At 46.1% G+C, this 24250-nt stretch overlaps 1 protein-coding gene across 1 annotated transcript in view; it reads right to left on the reverse strand.

The window, feature by feature from the left end:
• The window catches only part of USP13 (ubiquitin specific peptidase 13), a 203265-nt gene that overhangs the window by 102981 nt on the left and 76034 nt on the right, over positions 1-24250 (reverse strand). The window contains exon 3 of the mRNA XM_075340593.1: positions 15482-15542. Coding sequence (XP_075196708.1) covers positions 15482-15542 — 61 coding nt within the window. The remainder of the gene's footprint in view (positions 1-15481; positions 15543-24250) is intronic.

Below are 24250 nucleotides of genomic sequence, written 5' to 3' on the forward strand. Positions count from 1 at the left end.
ATGAATGTTTTGCCAGCGCTGCGCGCTCAGAGTCAACCACTGTGCCCAACTATTCCTCCAATGGAAACTGCCTGACCTCAGCTGCTTACCTCTGATTGGTAGACGGCAACTGCTGTATTGGAAACATCGTGCACAGAGAGGTCGACTCTGCGCGCGCAGCGCCGCCAAAACAATCATCTGACATAAAGCGCTGACAGTGGCTACTGCCCTGCACCGGCCGCGATAATCAACGAAGGCACGGGCCTGCAGACAGCAAGAAGCAGAGATGAGGCAGCCAAGGGAACAGGGCACAGGTGAGAAGAATGTTTTTTTTTTGTTTTGTGTGTGTGTGTGTGTGTGTGTATGTGAAGAACGGCACATTAAGGGACCAGTATGGGACATAACTACAAGCAGAGGACCAGGAAAGGGCACATTACTACAAGAATAGGACCTGCATGGTCAGATTAGTAAAAGGGGACATTGATGGGACACATTACTACAGGATGGGCACATTACTATAAGATGGGGACAAGGTGGGCACATTACTATAGGATGGGGACAAGGCTGGGGACATTACTATAGGATGGGGACAAGGCTGGGGACATTACTATAGGCTGGGGACATTACTATAGGATGGGGACAAGGTGGGCACATTACTATAGGATGGTGACAAGGCTGGCGACATTACTATAGGATAGGGACAAGGTGGACACATTACTATGGGATGGGGACAAGGCTGAGGACAGTACTATTGGATGGGGACAAGCTGGGCAAATTACTATGGGATGGGGACAAGGCTGGGACATTACTATAGGATGGGGACATTACTATAGGATGGGGACATTACTATAGGATAGGGACAAAGTGGGCATATTACTATGGGATGGGGACAAGGCTGGGGACAGTACTATTGGGTGGGGACATTACTATAGGATGGGGACAAGGTGAGCACATTACTATAGGATGGGGACAAGGCTGGGGACATTACTATAGGATGGTGACAAGGCTGGCGACATTACTATAGGATAGGGACAAGGTGGACACATTACTATGGGATGGGGACAAGGCTCAGGACAGTACTATTGGATGGGGACAAGCTGGGCACATTACTATGGGATGAGGACATGGCTGGGCCATTACTATAGGATGGGGACATGACTATAGGATGGGGACATTACTATAGGATAGGGACAAAGTGGGCATATTACTATGGGATGGGGACAAGGCTGGGCACAGTACTATTGGGTGGGGACAAGGTGAGCACATTACTATAGGATTTGGACAAGGCTGAGGACAGTACTATTGGATGGGGACAAGGTGGGCACATTACTATGGGATGGGGACAAGGCTGGGGACATTACTATAGGATGGGGACATTACTATAGAATGGGGACATTACTATAGGATAGGGACAAGGTGGGCAAATTACTATGGGATGGGGACAAGGCTGGGGACAGTACTATTGGGTGGGAACATTACTATAGGATGGGGACAAGGTGGGCACATTACTATAGGATGGGGACAAGGATGAGGACATTACTCTAGGATAGGGACAAGGTGGGCACATTACTATAGGATGGGTACAAGGATGGGGACATTACTATAGGATAGAGACAAGGTGGGCACATTACTAGGGGATGGGGACATTACTATAGGATGGGGACAAGGTGGACACATTACTATAGGATGGGGATAAGGCTGGGGACATTACTATAGGATAGGGACAAGGTGGGCACATTACTAGGGGATGGAGACATTACTATAGGATGGGGACAAGGTGGACACATTACTATAGGATGGGGATAAGGCTGGGGACATTACTATAGGATAGGGACAAGGTAGCACATTACTATAGGATGAGGACAAGGCTGGCTACACTTAGTAGCTGAAACGCATTGTCGTTGTCATATTTCTCCACCTGTGGACTTTTGCCTGACTTTGCAGCAGGAGAAACTGGGATCTACTTTGCAGTGGGTGAGCTGAAACTTTATATTTGCATTACTATAGGATAGGGACAAGGTGGGCACAATACTATTGGATGGGGACATTACTATAGAATAGGGACAAGGTGGGCACATTACTATAGGATGAGGACAAGGCTGGCTACATTTAGTAGCTTAAACGCGTTGTCGTTGTCATATTTCTCCACCTGTGGACTTTTGCCTGACTTTTCAGCATCAGAAACTGGGATCTACCTACTTTGCAGTGGGTGAGCTGAAACTCTATATTTGCATTACTATAGGATAGGGACAAGGTGGGCACAATACTATTGGATGGGGACATCACTATAGGATAGGGACAAGGTGGGCACATTACTATAGGATGGGGACAAGGATGGAAACATTACTACAGGATGGGCACATTACTATAGAATGGGGACAAGGATGGACACATTACTATTGGATGGGCACAACACTATAGGATGGGCACATTACTATGGGATTGGGACAAGGATGGGCACACTACTATAGGATGGGGACATTACTATAGGATGGGGATAAGGCTGGGGACATTACAATAGTATGGTGCAAGGAATGGCACATTACTATAGGATGGCGACATTACTATATGATGGGGATAAGGCTGGGGACATTACTATAGGATGGGGACAAGGAGTGGCACATTACTACAAGATGGGGACAAGGATGGGCACACTACTACAAGATGGGGAACATTACTAAAAGATGTTGGCCAAAATTACTATATGGTGCTAACTGTAACACTATTAGTTACAAGAAAGCAATAAAATGTAAAAAAAAAATCAAAATAAGGCATGACATTTTTTTACCACCAAAAATGTTATATATATATATATATATATATATATATATATATATATATATATGTATGTATTCTCAATTTACAGAAAAATTCTGAATTCAGTGAATACAGATTTTCCCATTACTGAGATAGGAGAAAAGTCTGTGGTTTCAGGTGAACTTGCAGCAGTATGTCTACATCTGCTGTGAGGTAGCGACCACCAATGTTGTGGATGGTCGCAGTGGAGAAGGATCCCCCTGTGATATTGAACTGAAGGTGTGACGGTGGGACTTGTAGTTCCACAGAACTTGGGTTGTAATTAAGGGTTAGGTTCCCTTTAAACTGTGACCAGTGTGATGGACAGAGCTGGAGAATCACATACCTCCACCTGTGGGTGTATCCGGTTGGGTTTTAAGAGACTGTTAGTTTTAGAAACAGGGGGAAGCCTGAGAGTGCTGCACATGGAGGATGTGTGCTGGAGATCTCAGTCTGTGTGAAGACTGAAGAGAGACTCCTGGAAATCAGTCCCGGTGATGACTGGGGAAAAATACTGCAGCCTGGCTGGAGAGGGCTGGAGGCTGCAGGAAGCAACCACAGTGACTTGTGTTCGCTGGCTGGAGACACTTAAGGACACTTAATTGGACTGGAAGCCCACGGTATGTGGATGTTATATTTTCCTTTAAGCCAGGAGAGGCTTCATTGTGTTTTGGAAGGGCAGTTTATGTTGGTTACTAATAAACTGCTGCATTTTTGAGAGAGACTGTGTTGCCTGTGTATGCCTAAGCTACCCTGCACAGCTGCAAGCGAGTAAAACCCCCGGGTTGCGGTAAGCAACGTTCACATATGGTGCTAGATAGCGGGCAGCAATCCAGGCAGCACGTCTAGCAACTACAGAGGTGTTGTTCCTGTGGATCAGCCGGGTCCAAGAAGGTTGTTTTTTTTTTTGTTTTTTTTTCTGCTGTCTACACACTGCAAGGAAGTGTTGCCTGTGGATTGGCGGGTCCACGAAAACAATTTTCGAAGCTGTCTGCAGTGGATCGGCGGGTCCACGAAAATCGTGTTGGAGCAGTCAAGACAGCTCGGAAGTTGTTGGAGTTTGTGGAGGAGGTCACACAAGTGCCCAGAGAACTGGTTAAGAAGCTGATTGGAAGAAATGGAAGAGTCATGCAGGAGATGGTTGACAAGTCCGGTGTGACGAGCGGGGCTGTATTTTGCCTTCGTGCTGCCCTAGGCACTTTAAGTGGTCGCGCCCCTTAGTGACAACGTAAAACTGAGTTTTCGCACACGACATCTGTTTAAGGCAGATCTACTTTGTAAAACACTTGAAAAAGTATCAATGAGAAATGAAGGGCACTACCACCCCCCCCCCAATGGGGATCACCACAGGCACATCAAAACATAGCATGAGTATAAAATATTCCCACCGTCCCCACTTATATACTGTGACTGTCACACTGCCCCTAATATACTACACACTGCCCTCCCTTATAAATTATACCCACCACACCTTCCTCAATTATGAAATATGATCTGCACATTGTCCTCACATCATGCTGCCCCCTCCTCACAATGTCCCATGCATGCTGCCCCCTCCTCACAATGTCCCATGCATGCTGCCCCCTCCTCACAGTGTCCCATGCATGCTGCCCCCTCCTCACAGTGTCCCATGCATGCTGCCCCCTCCTCACAGTGTCCCATGCATACTGCCCCCTCCTCACAGTGTCCCATGCATGCTGCCCCCTCCTCACAGTGTCCCATGCATGCTGCCCCCTCCTCACAGTGTCCCATGCATGCTGCCCCCTCCTCACAGTGTCCCATGCATGCTGCCCCCTCCTCACAGTGTCCCATGCATGCTGCCCCCTCCTCACAGTGTCCCATGCATGCTGCCCCCTCCTCACAGTGTCCCATGCATGCTGCCCCCTCCTCACAGTGTCCCATGCATGCTGCCCCCTCCTCACAGTGTCCCATGCATGCTGCCCCCTCCTCACAGTGTCCCATGCATGCTGCCCCCTCCTCACAGTGTCCCATGCATGCTGCCCCCTCCTCACAGTGTCCCATGCATGCTTCCCCCTCCTCACAATGTCCCATGCATGCTTCCCCCTCCTCACAATGTCCCATGCATGCTTCCCCCTCCTCACAATGTCCCATGCATGCTGCCCCCTCCTCACAATGTCCCATGCATGCTTCCCACTCCTCACAATGTCCCATGCATGCTTCCCCCTCCTCAGTGTCCCATGCATGCTGCCCCCTCCTCACAGTGTCCCATGCATGCTGCCCCCTCCTCAGTGTCCCATGCATGCTGCCCCCTCCTCACAGTGTCCCGTGCATGCTGCCCCCTCCTCACAGTGTCCCGTGCATGCTGCCCCCTCCTCACAGTGTCCCGTGCATGCTGCCACCTCCTCACAGTGTCCCATGCATGCTGCCCCTCTCCATGAGCTCCTAATGCTGCCTTCCTCTTTTCCATAATGACATCTCCATGCTGCCCCACTCATCATACTAAGACCACCACACGAACGCTTATGCTGAGACCCCCCCCACACACACACTACCCCACTCTTGATATTGACTCCCCTACATTGTTCCACTCCATACCGAGCCCACACATGCTGCCCCTTCTCCATAATGAGCTCCCAATGCTGCCCCCCTCTTATTCTGAGTCCTTACACTCCCCCCCATCGATATTGTCATTGCTCTATCCCTTAACCCTTGTCATCTGTCTCTAGCATTGGCCCCTCTCTTCCATTCCCCCAGCAGCAGCCTCTCTCCCCCCGCCTCCAGCAGCAGCCTCTCCCCCAGCATCAGCCTCTCTCCCCCCAGCCGCCCCCAGAATCAGCCTCTCTCCCCCCAGCCTCCCTCAGCATCAGCCTCCCTGCTCCCAGCTTACCCCAGCATCAGCCTCTCTCCTCCCATCCTCCCCCAGCATGAGCCTTCTCCAGCATCAGCCTGTCTCCTCCCAGCCTCCCCCAGCATGAGCCTCCTCCAGCATCAGCCTCCCTGCTCCCAGCTTCCCCCCAGCATCAGCCTCCCTCCTCCCAGCCTCCCCCAGCATCAGCCTCCCTCCTTCCAGCCTCCCCCAGCATCAGCCTCCCTCCTCCCAGCCCCCCTCCTCCAAGCCTCCCCCAGCATCAGCCTCCCAGAGCATCAGCCTCCCTCCTCCCCCTCCCAGCCTCCCCCAGCATCAGCCTCTCTCCTCCCAGCCTCCCCCAGCATCAGCCTCCCTGCTCCCAGCTTGCCCCAGTATCAGCCTCCCTCCTCCCAGCCTCCCCCGGCATCAGCCTCCCTCTTCCCAGCCTCCCCAAGCATCAGCCTCCCTCTTCCCAGCCTCCCTCAGCATCAGCCTCCCCCAGCATCAGCCTCCCTCCTCCCAGCCTCCCTCAGCATCAGCCTCTGTCCCCCCAGCCTCCCTCAGCATCAGCCTCCCTGCTCCCAGCTTACCCCAGCATCAGCCTCTCTCCTCCCATCTTCCCCCAGCATGAGCCTCCTCAAGCATCAGCCTCTCTCCTCCCAGCCTCCCCCAGCATCAGCCTCCCTGCTCCCAGCTTCCCCCAGCCTCAGCCTCCCCCAGCCTCAGCCTCCCTCCTCCCAGCCTGCCTCAGCCTCCCTCCTCCCAGCCTCAGCCTCCCTACTCCCAGCCTCCCCCAGCCTCAGCCTCCCTACTCCCAGCCTCCCCCAGCCTCAGCCTCCCTACTCCCAGCCTCCCCCAGCCTCAGCCTCCTTACTCCCAGCCTCCCCCAGCCTCAGCCTCCCTACTCCCAGCCTCCCCCAGCCTCAGCCTCCTTACTCCCAGCCTCCCCCAGCCTCAGCCTCCCTCAGCATCAGCCTCCCTCAGCATCAGCCTCCCTCAGCATCAGCCTCCCCCAGAATCAGTCTCCCTACTCCCAGCCTCCCCCAGCATCAGCCTCCCACAGCATCAGCCTCCCCCAGAATCAGTCTCTCTCCTCCCAGCCTCCCCCAGCATCTGCCTCTCTCCTCCCCAGCCTCAGCCTCTCTCTCTCTCCCCAGCCTCCCCCCCAGCCTCAGCCTCTCTCTCCCCCCAGCCTCCCCCCCCAGCCTCAGCCTCTCTCTCCCCCCAGCCTCAGCCTCTCTCTCCCCCCAGCCTCAGCCTCTCTCTCCCCCCAGCCTCAGCCTCTCTCTCCCCCCAGCCTCAGCCTCTCTCTCCCCCCAGCCTCAGCCTCTCTCTCCCGCCAGCCTCAGCATCTTTCCCCCCAGCCTCAGCCTCTCTCCCCCCAGACTCAGCCTCTCTTCCCAGCCTCCCCCCAGCCTCAGCCTCTCTCTCTTCCCAGCCTCCCCCCAGCCTAAGCCTCTCTCTCTTCCCAGCCTCAGCCTCTCTCTCTCTTCCCAGCCTCCCCCCAGCCTCAGCCTCTTTCTCTGCCCAGCCTCTCTCTCTTCCCAGCCTCCCCCAGCCTCAGCCTCTTTCTCTGCCCAGCCTCTCTCTCTTCTCAGCCTCCCCCAGCCTCAGCCTCTTTCTCTGCCCAGCCTCTCTCTCTTCCCAGCCTCCCCCAGCCTCAGCCTCTTTCCCCCCAGCCTCCCCTTGCATGATTATAGTGGAAAAAGGCATCGCAACGATCATCAACTAACCTGTAAGGAGCCCATACATTCTAGGCTCTGCCTCTGCCTTATCTTCTCCGGTGCCCGCCGCCCTGCTCTGGCTGGCTCCTCTTCTGGCTTGCTCCAGCTGCAGACGCGTCCTCCTCCGCGGCGTGTGTCGTCTGCAGCATTGGACGCTGCAGCACGGGGCAGTCAGCTGATTGTCGCGCCCCGCGCGCCTCTGACCCCGGAAGTGAAGGCGATGGAACTTCCGGGGTTAATCAGCTCACCATGCCTGGCGCCCATGTATTTAAATAGACAGAAGTGCGCCTCCCCTCCCTCTCAAAACCCCCCCCCCCGAACACAGCCGAGTGTAACGGAGGGAGGGACGGGGGGCGGGGATGGAAAAAAAAAAAAAAAAATTTTATATAAATTTTTTTTTTTTTTGCTGCCAGAAAGTGCCGCCCCCCGCAACGTGCCACCCTAGGCACGGGACCACAGGTGCCTAGTGGCAAATACGGCCCTGGTGACGAGAGTAAGAATTAATATTCATAATGAAGCCAAGATACTCTGTGAAGTCGGTATGGTTCCATGTGTCATTGTGGGAACAAAGGAGTGTGTTGAAAATGTACGAGTCCTCCTAGAGTACCGCCTGGGTTACCTGGAAGAACTAAGGCAGTTGAACCTAAAAAGGCAGAATATTGCAGAACAACTCCATCAAGTGGGTATGAGGTGGAGACCGCTTTCAGGCTGGGGCCAGGAGAAGGGTTGCCCACCTGATAAAGGTGTTGCTTCAGTTGGCACAGAAAGTAGGTCCTATAATGAAAGGAACCAAGGTCATGGAAGACCTAACTACACTTTGGGCTATAGCATAGACTCTGAATGGTCCAAGTCCTCTACTCTAAACTCCAAAGGAATGGATGAAGGGAGTGATGTATCTACAGCGAAGGATGGTCTTGAAAGAACACACCAACAGAGCGATGACAACCGAAGACGCCATGGCAGAACAAGCCATAGTATATCTGCAAAAAGAGAATGCAGACGGTCTAGATATAGCAGATCGTCTATCCGCTCAGTGCTGAGGTGCCCAGACAGTAGCCCTTCTAGTGGATTAGATAGCTCAGAGTCAGACCAGACAGTAGTTTCGACTGGAAGAGACTTTCGCTACTACACCAGCCGTTGGAGACAGTCATGGAGAGATAGGTCTGACCGGGGGGCGTACCTGACAAGGAGGTTGACTGAGACGAGTCTGGTGACAATGACCGACTTTCTGTCAGGAGCTAAAGCTCAAATTTATCAGAGAGGGCCCTCTCAACTTGTAGGGCAAGGTAACACTAATGCCCTGTCTCAGGGCCCCTGTGGGTTATCAAATGTTCAACCCTACAAGTTTGAACAGAGGGGGGGGATATGTGAGGTAGCGACCACCAATGTTGTGGATGGTCGCAGTGGAGAAGGATCCCCCTGTGATATTGAACTGAAGGTGTGACGGTGGGACTTGTAGTTCCACAGAACTTGGGTTGTAATTAAGGGTTAGGTTCCCTTTAAACTGTGACCAGTGTGATGGACAGAGCTGGAGAATCACATACCTCCACCTGTGGGTGTATCCGGTTGGGTTTTAAGAGACTGTTAGTTTTAGAAACAGGGGGAAGCCTGAGAGTGCTGCACATGGAGGATGTGTGCTGGAGATCTCAGTCTGTGTCAAGACTGAAGAGAGACTCCTGGAAATCAGTCCCGGTGATGACTGGGGAAAAATACTGCAGCCTAGCTGGAGAGGGCTGGAGGCTGCAGGAAGCAACCACAGTGACTTGTGTTCGCTGGCTGGAGCCAGAGTGTGGAGAATCCACTATGGACACTTAATTGGACTGGAAGCCCACGGTATGTGGATGTTATATTTTCCTTTAAGCCAGGAGAGGCTTCATTTTGTTTTGGAAGGGCAGTTTATGTTGGTTACTAATAAACTGCTGCATTTTTGAGAGAGACTGTGTTGCCTGTGTATGCCTAAGCTACCCTGCACCGCTGCAAGCGAGTAAACCCCCCGGGTTGCGGTAAGCAACGTTCACACTGCCTAAACCTTTTTCCTCTCCTTTTTGTTGAATTGTAAAGCACGAGCTGCCATCTCTCATCTCAGTGATGGGATAATCTGTTTTCACTGACTACAGATTTTACACAATGAAGATTGAGAATGAAAGTTCAATCCAGAACACTCTGATAAGATATATTATAAAGTTGATTATTTTCATGTGTACTATGGATTTAAAAAAATAAAATTATAATAACGGTTACACTTAAACACCAATACCAGGAGGCGGACGAAGCCCAGGCGGTGAAACGCGTTGAGGCGCGGTGGGTGGGAACCGCAACCATTACCTAGGTCTGTATCGTTTCACTATGAAGTATGTGCTGATGATATGATGTAACTTGCATTATGATGTAACTTGTATTGTTTCACTATGAAAGATATGCTGATGGTATGATGTAACTTGCAAATTATTGCCAGCATTACTGTTCAGTGTGATAGACGCCTTGCTCAGCTTCTGTGCTCCAGAGGTTAATGATTGGTGGGTGTGCGTTTTCCTGCCTTAATTCAGGGTGGGGATACTTAGTAGCCACCAAGCTATAGTATTTGGCTAATAGGAGATTTGGGGGAGTAACGGTCTGCATATAATTCCTAGCCCAGATATTACAACTCAGAAGCTGAGGAACTCCAATTGGTATATGATATGATGGTGACATGGCTAGAATTGACTTCCGCATACCTCTCACTGTGACCTTTAATTGTGCGACACAGTGAGGTAATATTTATGTAATGGAATTTTTTCCGTATATGAGGGTAACTTTTGCTGGCGGTATGCGGTAGGGAGATCCGGTGGTCAATATACTAACACTTATTGGTGCCATCTGTTAAAACTACTTGGTTAATAAATGTATGAAATTAGGAGTGATCCATAAGTCTCCCCCTACACCTTGTGTATGGACTCTGAGCATCTCGTCTATCAATACTATGACTAGTATTCCAGCATAATTATTGCTATGCAGGCCAATAATCCCTGTTTACTCATTCTTGGTACTTTGCGTGTCCCAACCCACCTTTTCCCCAATGTATGGGAGTCACAGTTGTACTTCTTCCTACCCTGTTGTGCCTTTTCTGTTTGTACGTATAATTTTTATGCTTAAAGTTTCATGAATAAAATAATTTTTTAAGGAATTTTGGCATCATATATTCCTGGTTAGGATATAAGTGATTTCATTGCTGATTAAGATGCAATTCTGATCACGGTTAGACAAAATATGTGGAGTGTGTGTTTATACGAGAATCATTGCCAGCAGGAATGGTCCATGACAGATCATCACAGGACAAAAAAGGCAGTTAGTTAATAACTAACTGCCGGCAAGTTCTTAGCCACATAGGAAAAAATAAGGAAAGTCCCAGATAACCCCTTTAAATTAGTGGGAGTCTCTACCTTAGGATTATACTGTACAGAGCATTCACATGCATTGAGATATTGTCAGGGCTCAAATACTCAATAGTAGAGAACATATCATTCTTCTGACTAATCATTTCCTAGAGGCTCTAATATGATACATCTGACACAGTCCTCTTCCCAAAACATTTTGGCTAAAATCCACTAGACTAGTTTATTTTCTTCAACTTGTGTTTTGAGAAAAGTCAAAGCACAAATATAAACCAGTGAATTAGATATCCAGTGTACTCAGTAAATACAACTATAAAGTAATGTAGTAATATCAGTTAGCATACAGACAACAATTACAATTTTTCGCTTTATAAGACGCACTTTTGCTGGGAGCGGCAGCGTTTGATCTCCTGCACCCGCTCATATAATATGCACAGCCGCTGTCCACCACCATGGTGCTGAAAGCGCACCGCGGTGATGGGCTGTGGCAGCAGTGTATATTATATCTGCCTGCGCCCTCCTTTGATCGCACATGCCCCCTCCCCCTGTGTTAGCTATGGCCCCCATGCTGCAGCCCATAGTAAAATAATAAACTCTTTACTCACCTCCTCCAGCGTGTCTGCCCGGTCTCCCTCCTGCTGCTGTGATCATGCACGCAGAGATATCACTCTGCCATGCCGATCACATGACCGGCCGAGAAGCAGGAAATGCAGGAGGCCGGAGCTCAACCCTGAGGAGGGAGACACGAGACAGGACAGTGCTGGAGAACCAGGAAATGCGGGAGGCCGGAGCTCAACCCCGAGGAGGGGGACACGAGACAGGACAGTGCTGGAGAAGGTAAGGAAAGAGTTTATTTTACTAAAAGCAGCAGCATGGGGCGATATCTAACACAGGGTGCTGTGTGCCAGCAATAGTGGGCCGTGTGCAGCCACAGGGGGCCGTGTGCAGCCATAGGGGGCCGTGTGCAGCCACAGGGGGCCGTGTGCAGCCACAGGGGGCCGTGTGCAGCCACAGGGGGCCGTGTGCCAGCCATAGGGGCCGTGTGCCAGCCATAGGGGCCGTGTGCCAGCCATAGGGGACATGTGGCATCACTAGGGGACGTGTGTCAGCACAAAGGGGCTATATTCAATATTAGGTGGCCATATCCAGATTAAGAGGGCTAATTTTAGGATGGGGGGGCTATGAGGGACATACAGTTAGGTCCAGAAATATTTGGACAGTGACACAATTTTCGCGAGTTGGGCTCTGCATGCCACCAATTGGATTTGAAATGAAACCTCTACAACAGAATTCAAGTGCAGATTGTAACGTTTAATTTGAAGGTTTGAACAAAAATATCTGATAGAAATTGTAGGAATTGTACACATTTCTTTACAAACACTCCACATTTTAGGAGGTCAAAAGTAATTGGACAAATAAACCAAACCCAAACAAAATATTTTTATTTTCAATATTTTGTTGCGAATCCTTTGGAGGCAATCACTGCCTTAAGTCTGGAACCCATGGACATCACCAAACACTGGGTTTCCTCCTTCTTAATGCTTTGCCAGGCCTTTACAGCTGCAGCCTTCAGGTCTTGCTTGTTTGTTGGTCTTTCCGTCTTAAGTCTGGATTTGAGCAAGTGAAATGCATGCTCAATTGGGTTAAGATCTGGTGATTGACTTGGCCATTGCAGAATGTTCCACTTTTTTGCACTCATGAACTCCTGGGTAGCTTTGGCTGTATGCTTGGGGTCATTGTCCATCTGTACTATGAAGCGCCGTCCGATCAACTTTGCGGCATTTGGCTGAATCTGGGCTGAAAGTATATCCCGGTACACTTCAGAATTCATCCGGCTACTCTTGTCTGCTGTTATGTCATCAATAAACACAAGTGACCCAGTGCCATTGAAAGCCATGCATGCCCATGCCATCACGTTGCCTCCACCATGTTTTACAGAGGATGTGGTGTGCCTTGGATCATGTGCCGTTCCCTTTCTTCTCCAAACTTTTTTCTTCCCATCATTCTGGTACAGGTTGATCTTGGTCTCATCTGTCCATAGAATACTTTTCCAGAACTGAGCTGGCTTTATGAGGTGTTTTTCAGCAAATTTAACTCTGGCCTGTCTATTTTTGGAATTGATGAATGGTTTGCATCTAGATGTGAACCCTTTGTATTTACTTTCATGGAGTCTTCTCTTTACTGTTGACTTAGAGACAGATACACCTACTTCACTGAGAGTGTTCTGGACTTCAGTTGATGTTGTGAACGGGTTCTTCTTCACCAAAGAAAGTATGCGGCGATCATCCACCACTGTTGTCATCCGTGGACGCCCAGGCCTTTTTCAGTTCCCAAGCTCACCAGTCAATTCCTTTTTTCTCAGAATGTACCCGACTGTTGATTTTGCTACTCCAAGCATGTCTGCTATCTCTCTGATGGATTTTTTCTTTTTTTTCAGCCTCAGGATGTTCTGCTTCACCTCAATTGAGAGTTCCTTAGACCGCATGTTGTCTGGTCACAGCAACAGCTTCCAAATGCAAAACCACACACCTGTAATCAACCCCAGACCTTTTAACTACTTCATTGATTACAGGTTAACGAGGGAGACACCTTCAGAGTTAATTGCAGCCCTTAGAGTCCCTTGTCCAATTACTTTTGGTCCCTTGAAAAAGAGGAGGCTATGCATTACAGAGCTATGATTCCTAAACCCTTTCTCCGATTTGGATGTGAAAACTCTCATATTGCAGCTGGGAGTGTGCACTTTCAGCCCATATTATATATATAATTGTATTTCTGAACATGTTTTTGTAAACAGCTAAAATAACAAAACTTGTGTCACTGTCCAAATATTTCTGGACCTAACTGTATACCCTATATGATTTGTTAGACGGACACTGGCATTATAAGATGGACCCCATTTATTAAAAAATTCTCTATTCCTTCACTAAATTTGGGGGTGCGTCTTATAATCAGGTGAGTCTTATAAAGCGAAAAATACGGTAACTCCTTCATAACAGTGCAATCTTTTGCTGTCCTGTCGACATATCCGTATGAGGGCTTGTTTTTTTGTGAGAAATGAGTGGTTTTAAATTAGACCTTTTAATTTTACAAAACTTAGGTCAGTTGACACAAAATGTGGTTTTCATTACAGAGGTTAAGCCCGTCACAATTAGGATACACCTTGTCACGGTGGGATGAATTTTCCACTTTTTCCACCTAAAACTGTGTGTACTAAGTAACCTATGTTATTTACATGTACCATTACTATTTATTTTCTGAAAGGTATATGCTCATTTTGTTTCTATCTTGGGTTTTGTCTGTTAAAAGGCCATAGTGTCAACATGCTCCTACATGTTGAATCTATACCAACTTATGTCCAGCTCATTTCTTTAGTTTTAAAATATAGTGGAACTGGGGAAAAATATATCCAAAATCAGATTTTATAGTTAAAAAAAAATGCAATTCCATTATCAGCCTCATTTACATATTATTACAAACACTGATTTCTCAGTAATGGAAGAACAGACTAGTCGTGTAATGGTATTGTCACTCATCAGAAAGGGGTTAAGGAGCAACTCTCACCATTACCATCCCATGACCCATAAAACAACAATTGTGAGGCATCTTTCTCCTCTGGTAAATATGTGAATAATTACCAATGAGTATTGATTTTTGAGGCAAACTACATACAGTAATAGGCTATGTGCCCACGGGAGCTCTCACCTGCGGATATATCCGCAGGTACGGCCGCAGGTTTCCCGCAGCTGCTCGTCGGAATCCGCAGCTATTTCTAGCTGCGGTAGTACAGCGAAATAGCTGCGGTAAACCTGCGGACATTCCTGCAGATTACCTGGGGAAGTCCCGGCCATATCTCCATAGTGGAGGGCCGGGATTTCCGCAAAAAGAATTGGCATGCAATTACGTGCGGTTGCGGGACATCCGCAGCATGTTCCACAATCGCACGCATTCGCAGCATGGACACAGCACATCCCATGTCCCATAGGATAATATGGGGAGTGTCTGTGCAAGCTGAAACTTGCGGATTTATCTGGAAAATCCAGAAAATCCGCAGATTTTCCGCAGATAAATCCGCAGGTTTAATCTCCCGTGCAAACATAGCCATAAAGTGCTAACTACCTGTAACGGTTGTCACTACCTTACAGGGTCGCATGAACGGAAGGATAGTCAGGAGAGCCGGGGTCTGGTAAGAGGAAGTCATGTATAATCAAAAGGAGTAAACAGAGACGTAGTCAGGGCACAATACCAGAAGAGCACATAGTAGTAAAATGGAGCCAGAAAAGACGTAGTCAGATAACGGTCCAGGGTCCAACACAGGGATGCACAACAAGAATAGGGAGCGGGAAGAGGGAAGTCCAATAACAGTCCAGAGTCAAACTACCAAGGTCAGAATACTAACAGACACACAAACTATGGCATCACAGCAGAGCCAGAGAATACAACTGGCAGTGTTCTGGGAGCATGGCCAGTAAAGAAGCCTAAGGAATTACCCGGAAGATGGAACAGCCGAGTAACCAGCACCTCCCAAGACCAACCTGGACTCTAGAATAGTGACCAAGCTGCTAGTTCATTAACAAGAATGGCGCCGCAGAGCATCTCCACAGGCAAGATGCTTTGCACAAGGATTGAACACACTGTCAGATCTGTAAGCGCTGCAGAGCATCTCTAGGTCTGTGAGATGCTCTGCACAGAGAATCGTGACACTACCAATAGCTTTCTTCCACTTAAGCTTGCATCCAGATCCTGAGTATGTCAGTACTGCAACATTTTAAGTAACTGTAAATGTTATTATCAATTCAGCTTACCTAAAAATAGCTTGCCGTTTATACGTCTTGGAAGGGCTCCACCAGATGCTCCAGTTGCTTTCTAGAAATCAATAGAAGAACATTGTCAGAATAGCATCCACTTGAGTGCCAGTCAGCTAGAAAGGTAAACATTACTGTTGCCGGAAGTTACAAGCACTGATACACATGTCCAGACAGCAAAAGAGGAGATATTGGGCTTATCAACCCAATCAAAGAAGACTGCGTTTTGCTCATCGTTTAAATCCGCCATATTGTTTTAGAGATATGGGCCTTTTTACTCAGTGCTATTTTTTAGGGTCCTTCCAATAAGATGTTGCTCAAATGGTAATCATGAAGTGCTGCCTAAACACACAGCCCTAGAGGAATCCTGTGAGCCATGACTATTTTGTGAGCACTAAATAAAGAGGCCCACATCTCTAGAGCCGCATGGCACATGGCAGATTCAATAAATAAAATGGGGAATACTTAGGGGAGTAGTGGAAAAAAATAAGACCAAAAGAGACCTACTTTTGACCTGATGACAGATCGTCTTTAGGGCTAAGTTACCATGAGGAGTATTTGTTGTGTTTTTGATGCTGAAGATTTTTGCAGCATTTCTGCACCTATTAGCTAAATTAGGTTATTTGCATTTTTTTATTGCGTTTTTTCGGTACATATGTTTTACTTGCAATTTTATCTTGTTTTTGTCTCTTCTTGGTATGCTATGCTTTATCTAAAGCTGCTGTGTTTTTGACACTTGGCTTTGACAACACATCCCCTTTTGGTGCATTTCCGCCATATATATTTTTTACCTGCGGATTTTCCAAATCTAAAGCATTCTATGGGGAAAATCTGCATCATTAACTCACCGTACCGCAAGAGAAATTAACATATTGCAAATTTGAAACACGCTCCCCGGTCAATTTATGCTGACAAAAAAAGAAGCACAGTGGGAATGAGATTTCTATAAATCCCATCCACTTTACTGGAACTGTAATATGTTGCGGTTTTGACACAACAAATATATGCAGCATCAAAAACTCATCATGGAACACAGCCTAAAAGTCGTGATATACCAACACGTGCATGGTTTTGAGCAATTTATCCATTAAAACACCAAAAATAATATCAGCGCAGAGGCATTAAATTAAAACATGTCAAATTTTATTAAGAATTATTTAAAGTATGCCTGATACTTTGTACAAAGTGTATTCTAAAAAGCCATTTTTTATATTAAAACTGTTTTAGAAGCAATAAATCAAAAGGTTTTTTTGTTGTTTTTTTTGCAAATCGCAGTAGTTCTCTAGAACAGACCGTGTAAGGAGTAGCTGTTCTTAATTAGGCCAGACGTATGGTTCCTTTGTTAGATCAAGAGAAGTTAGCTATTGTCTCATATCAGAGTGATCCGAGCCCCATTGTATGGAAATATGGATTGCCTCAGCCTTTCTGACTACATAATTCAGAGGAAAATTATGCTGTTGTATTGAACTAGTGACCAATGAGAAAGCAGCCATCTCCACCAATCCTGTAAGAGAACTGTGGGTTAGAAAAAGACCTTACTCCTGTTATCAGGGAGTTATTCTACAAGGCCCCAGCTGAGGAGCTTCGGTTCCAGCTGGGGAATCACAGAACAGCTTAACTTTGGATATTCTACATGACCTCAGCTTAGGAGCCTAGGAGCTAAGAAGGTTCCATCTGGATGACAGAACTGCCTTTAGATTCATTCTACCGGATTTCAGCGTAGGATCCAAGGTTCCAGCAAAAGGAGAATAGAACAGCTTCACTGTTCAATGTTGAGCCCACAAATTTGCTCATAGACCACAGATTCTAACAAACTCGGTCGCCTGGCTACAGATCTTGCTGTGCTCGGTCAGCTTCCTAAGCTTCCCACTATCTCCTCCCAGTAGGTACCTGCCAGCAGCAGGAAGTTGCTGGCTGGGATAGTTAGCCCTGGAAGCCCCAGAGTCATGAAGATTCTAGTCCCCGGCGGGCCAGCAGAAGTGTGAGACTCTGGCACTTGTACCATCTTGCGTTCTTGCTGGGAATGTTTGATATGTTTTTGCTTGTTGGTGAACAAATAAAATCTTACCAATGTGTGGATCCCTCACCTTGTGTTGTGTGGGTAGTGTTGTGCCCATGGGGGAGGTGTGCGAGCATTCAATTGGATGAGCCCTGGTTCATGCGATCTTTCTGAAGACAGCTAGGCCAGAGTACGAAAGCACCCACTTAACCTCGTGTCCCCGTACTGCCCCCAGGTTACATCCAGCCCTTTGGCTGTTCCAGTCCGGCCCACGGACTGAGACAGCCAATGGGCTGGAAACAGTGGCCGGCGGGCTGCACCATGCCGCGTACATGCCAATGTCACTGATCTCTCCCCAGGATGCAGGGTGGTAGCTACAGGACTGCTCCTTTTTCCACAAATCAGCATAAGTGACTAAGATAGCTGATTACATCACTTCATTACATCTGCTATGGGGACAGTCAGTACACCAGAGCAGAGCAGAGCACCAGAAAATGGGAGTGAGGTGAGTATGTGTTCTGGAGGGTTTTTTCTATATATTCAGGGCTATGTGGGCCTATATTGTATATTGGAAGGTTAGGTGGGGGCTCATACATAGGAGGGCTAAGGATAGGTTTAAACTGTATATAACAGAGCTATATGGGGGGTTCACACACTCATACTGTATATAGCGGGTCAATGTGAGCGCTCATACTGTATAAATAGGGTCTATATTGGGGCTATGTGAAGGCTTTGTATAGAGGGCTATGTGAAGGTTCATTATGTATATAGAGACACTGTGGGTTCATACTGTATATAGGGAGACTGTGTGAGGGCTCATGCAGTACACAGATGAACAAAAGGATAACATTTTTTTGAACTTTTCACTTTCAGATTCCATATATCACCATCCACTACAGTTTCGAATGTGAGATCACCTTCCTTTTATAGACAAGCATCTTGGCTATCTCACACATAAATTTGACTTGCAACTATTTAGCATATGATTAGTTATTCACATCCTTGTCATGTCATTGCATTGTTACTGTTTTGCTCCTAAAAATGTAAATTTAAATTTTTATTATTTTGTTAGCATTTTGTAAATCCACTCTTGGGTTTCATCACAGCTTGAATCCTTGTCGGTATGCTGTTGATCAGATTCGTGCATGTCTTGACCAAAAGCTGATCCCAGGCCTCTTCTACACATTTTCAATGTTGATGCATACTGTTCTACTCACCTGGATATATTTACAGCTTTTTTTTCAACTCTGCCCACAAGTGTTCAATTGGGTTGAGGTCTGGCGACTATGGTGACTTCATTGTCATTGAACAATATCTTCACCAATCTTGACGTATCCTTCAGGTCGTTGTCCTGCTGGAACACTAAGTTGTCCTTTTCATACCCATAGTACTTAGTATAGTACAAGATGAGCGTACGTAGTAACTCATCTTGTACTATACTCACATATAGCTCAGCATTGAGGCCACCATCGATCCTTGTCAAGTGTCCAATGCTTTTGGATGAGAAACAACCCCATATCATTAAGCTTCCTCCATAGAATTTGACAGTTTCTTCAATTTCCGTTAGCCCCCTATTACCTTGTTTCTTCCAGACTCAATTACACACATCAGAGCCTAGTTTATTGACTTTTGTATCCTTGCTCTAAATCACCTGTTTTCAACCTTCTACTGTCCACTTTTCATACTTTTTTGCAAACTCAAACCAATGATTCTTTTGACGATATTGAAGTCATGGCTAGTGATGGGTGAACCCAAACTGTAAAGTTTAGGGTTGAAACCGAACACATAGCGTTCGTGCACACGATCCCGAACACAAGTTTTCCTGGGAACCCCATGTTACAGTTCGGGTCCAGTGGCTGTAAAAAAAAAAGCACATTATTAAAAAATATTATGATTATACTTACCAGTCCCACAACGCATCCTGCAGACCCGCTCAGCCGCTGTCTCCTGGCTGCTTCTGCTTCCGGGTACGATCATTAACTTCAGGTGGTATTCACTGCACTGCTCGTCACTCAACAGTCTTCAGCTTTTTTCGTCCGTGTTCGCGGTGAAGTCAGGGCTTGATTGAACTTTAACTATCACTGTCAGCCTGCTTCTCGCTCTGTTTAGACGCTTGTCTGTACACAGTGATGAAGCAGAGCTGGTATTGCTCTCCCTGCTTCTCGCTCTGTATAGACTCTGTATAGACCATTATTTTTCTCAAAAGTGATGATCATAATTAGAGAACAACAATGACTGTAGCACAGAAAAAGATTATAAGTGCAATTTCTGAAGGTAACAACAGTCACCCATCAGTAGGAAGTGTACTGGTCTTTGCTTTGAATTCCTTCAACACATCTGTGGCCACAGGACATCACTACTCACTCACACTGCTCTGGTGTGATTTTGGTCCACTCTTCTTCCAGTCTCTTCCACAGTTCTTTGACTGTTGTGGTTTTCTTGGCTATAACTTTGTCACCAAGGTGAATTTTCCAGAGGTTTTCTATTGGGTTTAGATCAGGACACTGGGTTGGCAATTTCATTGTTTCAATGTTTTCTGTTTCAAGGAACTGTTTTATCCGTTTTGCTGTGTAACATTGTCCTGCATGAAAATTTCTGGCTGATTGAGTGATAAACCCAAGTAAGGAATCATGTGTTGTTGAAGAAGGTTCTGATACACACTTGCATTCACTCTGCCATGTAGCTGTATGAGAGGTCCAACTCCTGTTGCAGAAAACATTGCCCAAACCATGACACTTCCCCCACGACCTTTCACTGACATCTTAACCGACTTCGGATTCAGTCTTTCCCCAGTTTGTCAACGAACATAATGTTTCTCTTCAGACCCAAATAAATTAAACTTGCTTTCATCACTAAAATGAACTCTTGACCATTTCTTCTCTGTCCACACAACATGCTTGTCACCAAATGTGAGTCTAGCCTTTTGATTCTTTCTGCTAATGAGAGGTTTGATCACTGCAGAGTGGGCTTTCAGTCCAAATGCTCTTAACCCTAGAACGCATACCTGGGGCTTCGCAGGCCTGCTAGGTCATTTGTTTTCTATGGTAGATTGAATTGCTTGCGCGTTCTAGGGTTAAACGTCGTGACATGTTTGACAAGACAAATTTATAACCTGTTCAGTGCTGCACTGGCGAGAAATTCCAGCTGCAATGTTGAAACGATTAACCATGGAGATTCTCCACATTATTCTGTCCTCTCTTGTATTTGTCTTTTGAGGGCAACCAGCTTTCTTGGGGGACTTGAAAGAGTGTGTGATGTTGTAAAGATGCAATAGTCTTGAAATCACAGACTTGGAACGACAATCTTCTCTTGCTATGGGTGATAGTGTCAACCATTTGGCCTTCATCTGGACAACCTGCTGCCAGAGGGTTTCAGTCACTTTGGAACGGCACACCATTTTTACAAAGTCAGTGCAAACTGGAAGGTTAGGCCACCAGTTACATAGGGTTTGTCAGATAATTAATGAAATTAGCACCAGGTGCTAAATAAACACCAATAACTTGCAGGTATCTGAAAGTGTTCTCTAATTTTGAATATTGTTCTTTGACTTTTATGTCATTTACATTTCTATTATGTGCTTTAGAATAAATTCAATTTATGAAATAAGCTTAAAATACTTCAAGTTTACTCATGCTAGGATAAAATCACATAGGACTACACAACGACCTTAACATTTAGGAAATTATGTGGTGTTCTCTAATGCTGAGCTCCACTGTATATAGGGGAGCTGTGTGTGGGCCAGTAATGGTCAAAAATGTTGGCACCCTTAAAATTGTTCCAGAAAATTAAGAATTTCTCCCAGAAAATTATTGCCATTACATGTTTATTTCATTTGTGTGTATTAGAACACCACACCAAAAAAAGAGAAATAAAGGCAAATTGGACATAATTTCACACAAAACTCCAAAAATAGGCCAGATAAAATTGTTGGTACCCACATTATAATATTTGGTTGCACACCCTTTGAAATAAATAACTGTTATCAATAATTTTCTATAACCATCAAGTTTCATACACAGCTCAACTGGAATTTTGGACCACTTTTCTGTTCCAAACTGCTCCAGGTCTCTCTTATTTGAAGGGTGCTTTGTTCCAATAGCAATTATAAGATTTCTCCACAAGTGTTTAATGTTATTTAGATACAGACTCAATGCTGACCACTTCGGAACTCTCGAGCACTTTGTTTCCATCCATTTCTAAGTGCTAGTAGAAGTATCTTTGGGGTTATTGTTTTGCAGGAAGACCCATGACATAGGACACAAAGACAGCTTTCTGACACTGGGCATTACATTGTAACCCAAAAGCTTTTGGTAATATTCAGATTTCATGATGCGTTGCACATATTCAAGGCATCCTGGGCCAGAAGCAGAAAAACAACCCAAAAACATCTTTGAACCTCCATTATATTTGACCATAGGTACTGTGTTCTTTCCTTTGGATGTCTCATTTCGTTTTCAGTAAACACTAGAATGATGTGCTTTAATAAAAAGCTCTAGCTTGGTGTCATCTGTCCACAAGATGCTTTTCCAGAAGGATTTTGGATTACGTACATTTTGACAAACTGCACTCTAACTTTTTTATGTCTCTGTGTAAGCAGTGGGGTCCTCCTGGGTCTCCAAACATAGCATTTAATTTCATTTAAATGTCGATAGATAGTTTGCGCTGACACTGTTACACCCTGAGCCTGCAGGACAGTCTGAACTTCTTTGGAACTTGATTGTGGCTGCTTATCCATCATCTGGACTTTCCTGCATTGCAACCTTTCATCATTTTTTCTCTGCTGCCCAAGGAGATTAGTTACAGTGCCATAGGTTGTAAACTTATTGATTATCATGTGCAATATGGACAAACGAACATCAAGATCTCTGGAGGTGGACTTGTAACCTTGAGATTGTTGATATTTTTCAACAATTTTGTTTCTTAAATCCTCAGACAGTTCTCTTCTCTTTCTTTTCTCCATACTTAGTATGGCACACATAGATACTCAATGCAAAAATTGAGTCAACTTCTCTTTTTATCTGGTTTCAGGTGGGATTTTCATATTGCCCACACTGTTACTTGCCACATGTCAGTTTGAATGAGCATCACACACTTGAAACAAAATTGTTCACTCAAAATTTTGTATACACTACAGTTCAAAAGTTTAGGGTCACCCAGACAATTTTGTCTTTTCCATGAGAAAGCATACTTTTATTTATTAAATGAGTTGCATAATTTACATAATGAATAGAAAATATAGTCCAGACATTGACTAGGTTAGAAATAATGATTTTTACTTGAAATAATAATTTTCTCCTCCAAACTTTGCTGTCATCAAAGAATGCTCTGTTTGCAGCAATTACAGCTTTGCAGACCTTTGGCATTCTAGCTGTTTATTTGCTGCGGTAATCTGGAGATATTTCACCCCATGCTTCCAGAAGCCCTTTCCACAAGTTGGATTGGCTTGATGGGCACTTTTTGCGTACCATATGGTCAAGCTGCTCCCACAACAGCTGAATAGGGTTGAGATCTGGAGACTGGGCTGACCACTCCATTACAGATAGAATACCAGCTGCCTGCTTCTTCCCTAAATAGTTCATGCATAATTTGGAGGTGTGCTTAAGGTCATTGTCCTGTTGTAGGATTAAATTGGCTCCTGTTATGATTCAGTGACCGAGGAGGATCAGACAAAAGACCAAAACTAGGAAACCCAAAATGTACCAGAGTGGTTTGAATCTCAAAGAACTGCAGACCTACCACTAACACACAACTAGAAGTAGCCGTGGGACGTGTCTACGATGACCTGGTCGCCTCAACACAGCCGGAGAACTAATTATTCCTACAAAGAGAAATACAGGAAAGGCTAATCTGCCTCAGAGCAGTCCTCAAAGATATAGATAGCCCCCCACATATAAATATTACGGTGATGTAGGAAAATACAATACACAGGTAGAAAACAGATTCAGCAAAGATGAGGCCCAAACTATCTAAATAGGAAAGGACAGAAAAGACCAATGTCTGCAGCCATGCAATACCCTAGAAAAAGAACCAACACGCCTGATATGGAAAAATACAGAGCCCACACAGACTCTCCCCCACTATATCAGTACTCTGGTGTCACTGGGATCCAAACAAAACACTAATATAGTGGAGCGACTGAAATTAGTACCAAGCATAACAAAACAAAATACATAGCAGAATATGGAGCAAGGTACACAGACATTCCCAGCAGGGAATGATCGAACTACACCCAGAACTTCACACAGGCAAAATAGGAATAAGCCTTAGTACCTAAACAGAAAAACAACAAAAAGGTGGAAACCACCAGCGGAGGTACCATGACCAACTTATCTGAATGGAGTTCTGGTAGACACAGAAGGAAGGGCTGGCTTTAGAATGTCCTTAGCACACAGGAGACAACATTGAGCACTGGCCAGGAACAAGAGAACACTACTCAGTTATATAGGCCCAGTCAGAAGAACCTGATTGCCAATCATCCCCAGATGTCTGGCTTCTATTCAGCAAGCAAACTTCACTACCAGCACTGACCACAAGAGGGAGCCCCAAACTGGAACCTAGTCCAAATGTATTCACAACAGACTCCACAGGGTATGGCATGGCATTGCAAAATGGAGTGCTAGCCTTCCTTATTCAAAATCCCTTTTACACTGTACAAATTTCCCAGTTTACCAGAACCAAGGCAACCCCAGACCATCACATTACCTCCACCATGCTTTACAGATGGCGTCAGGCACTCTTTCAGCATCTTTTCAGTTGTTCTGCGTTTCATA

Source organism: Anomaloglossus baeobatrachus, chromosome 3 (genome assembly GCF_048569485.1).
Source record: "Anomaloglossus baeobatrachus isolate aAnoBae1 chromosome 3, aAnoBae1.hap1, whole genome shotgun sequence".
NCBI lineage: Eukaryota > Metazoa > Chordata > Amphibia > Anura > Aromobatidae > Anomaloglossus > Anomaloglossus baeobatrachus.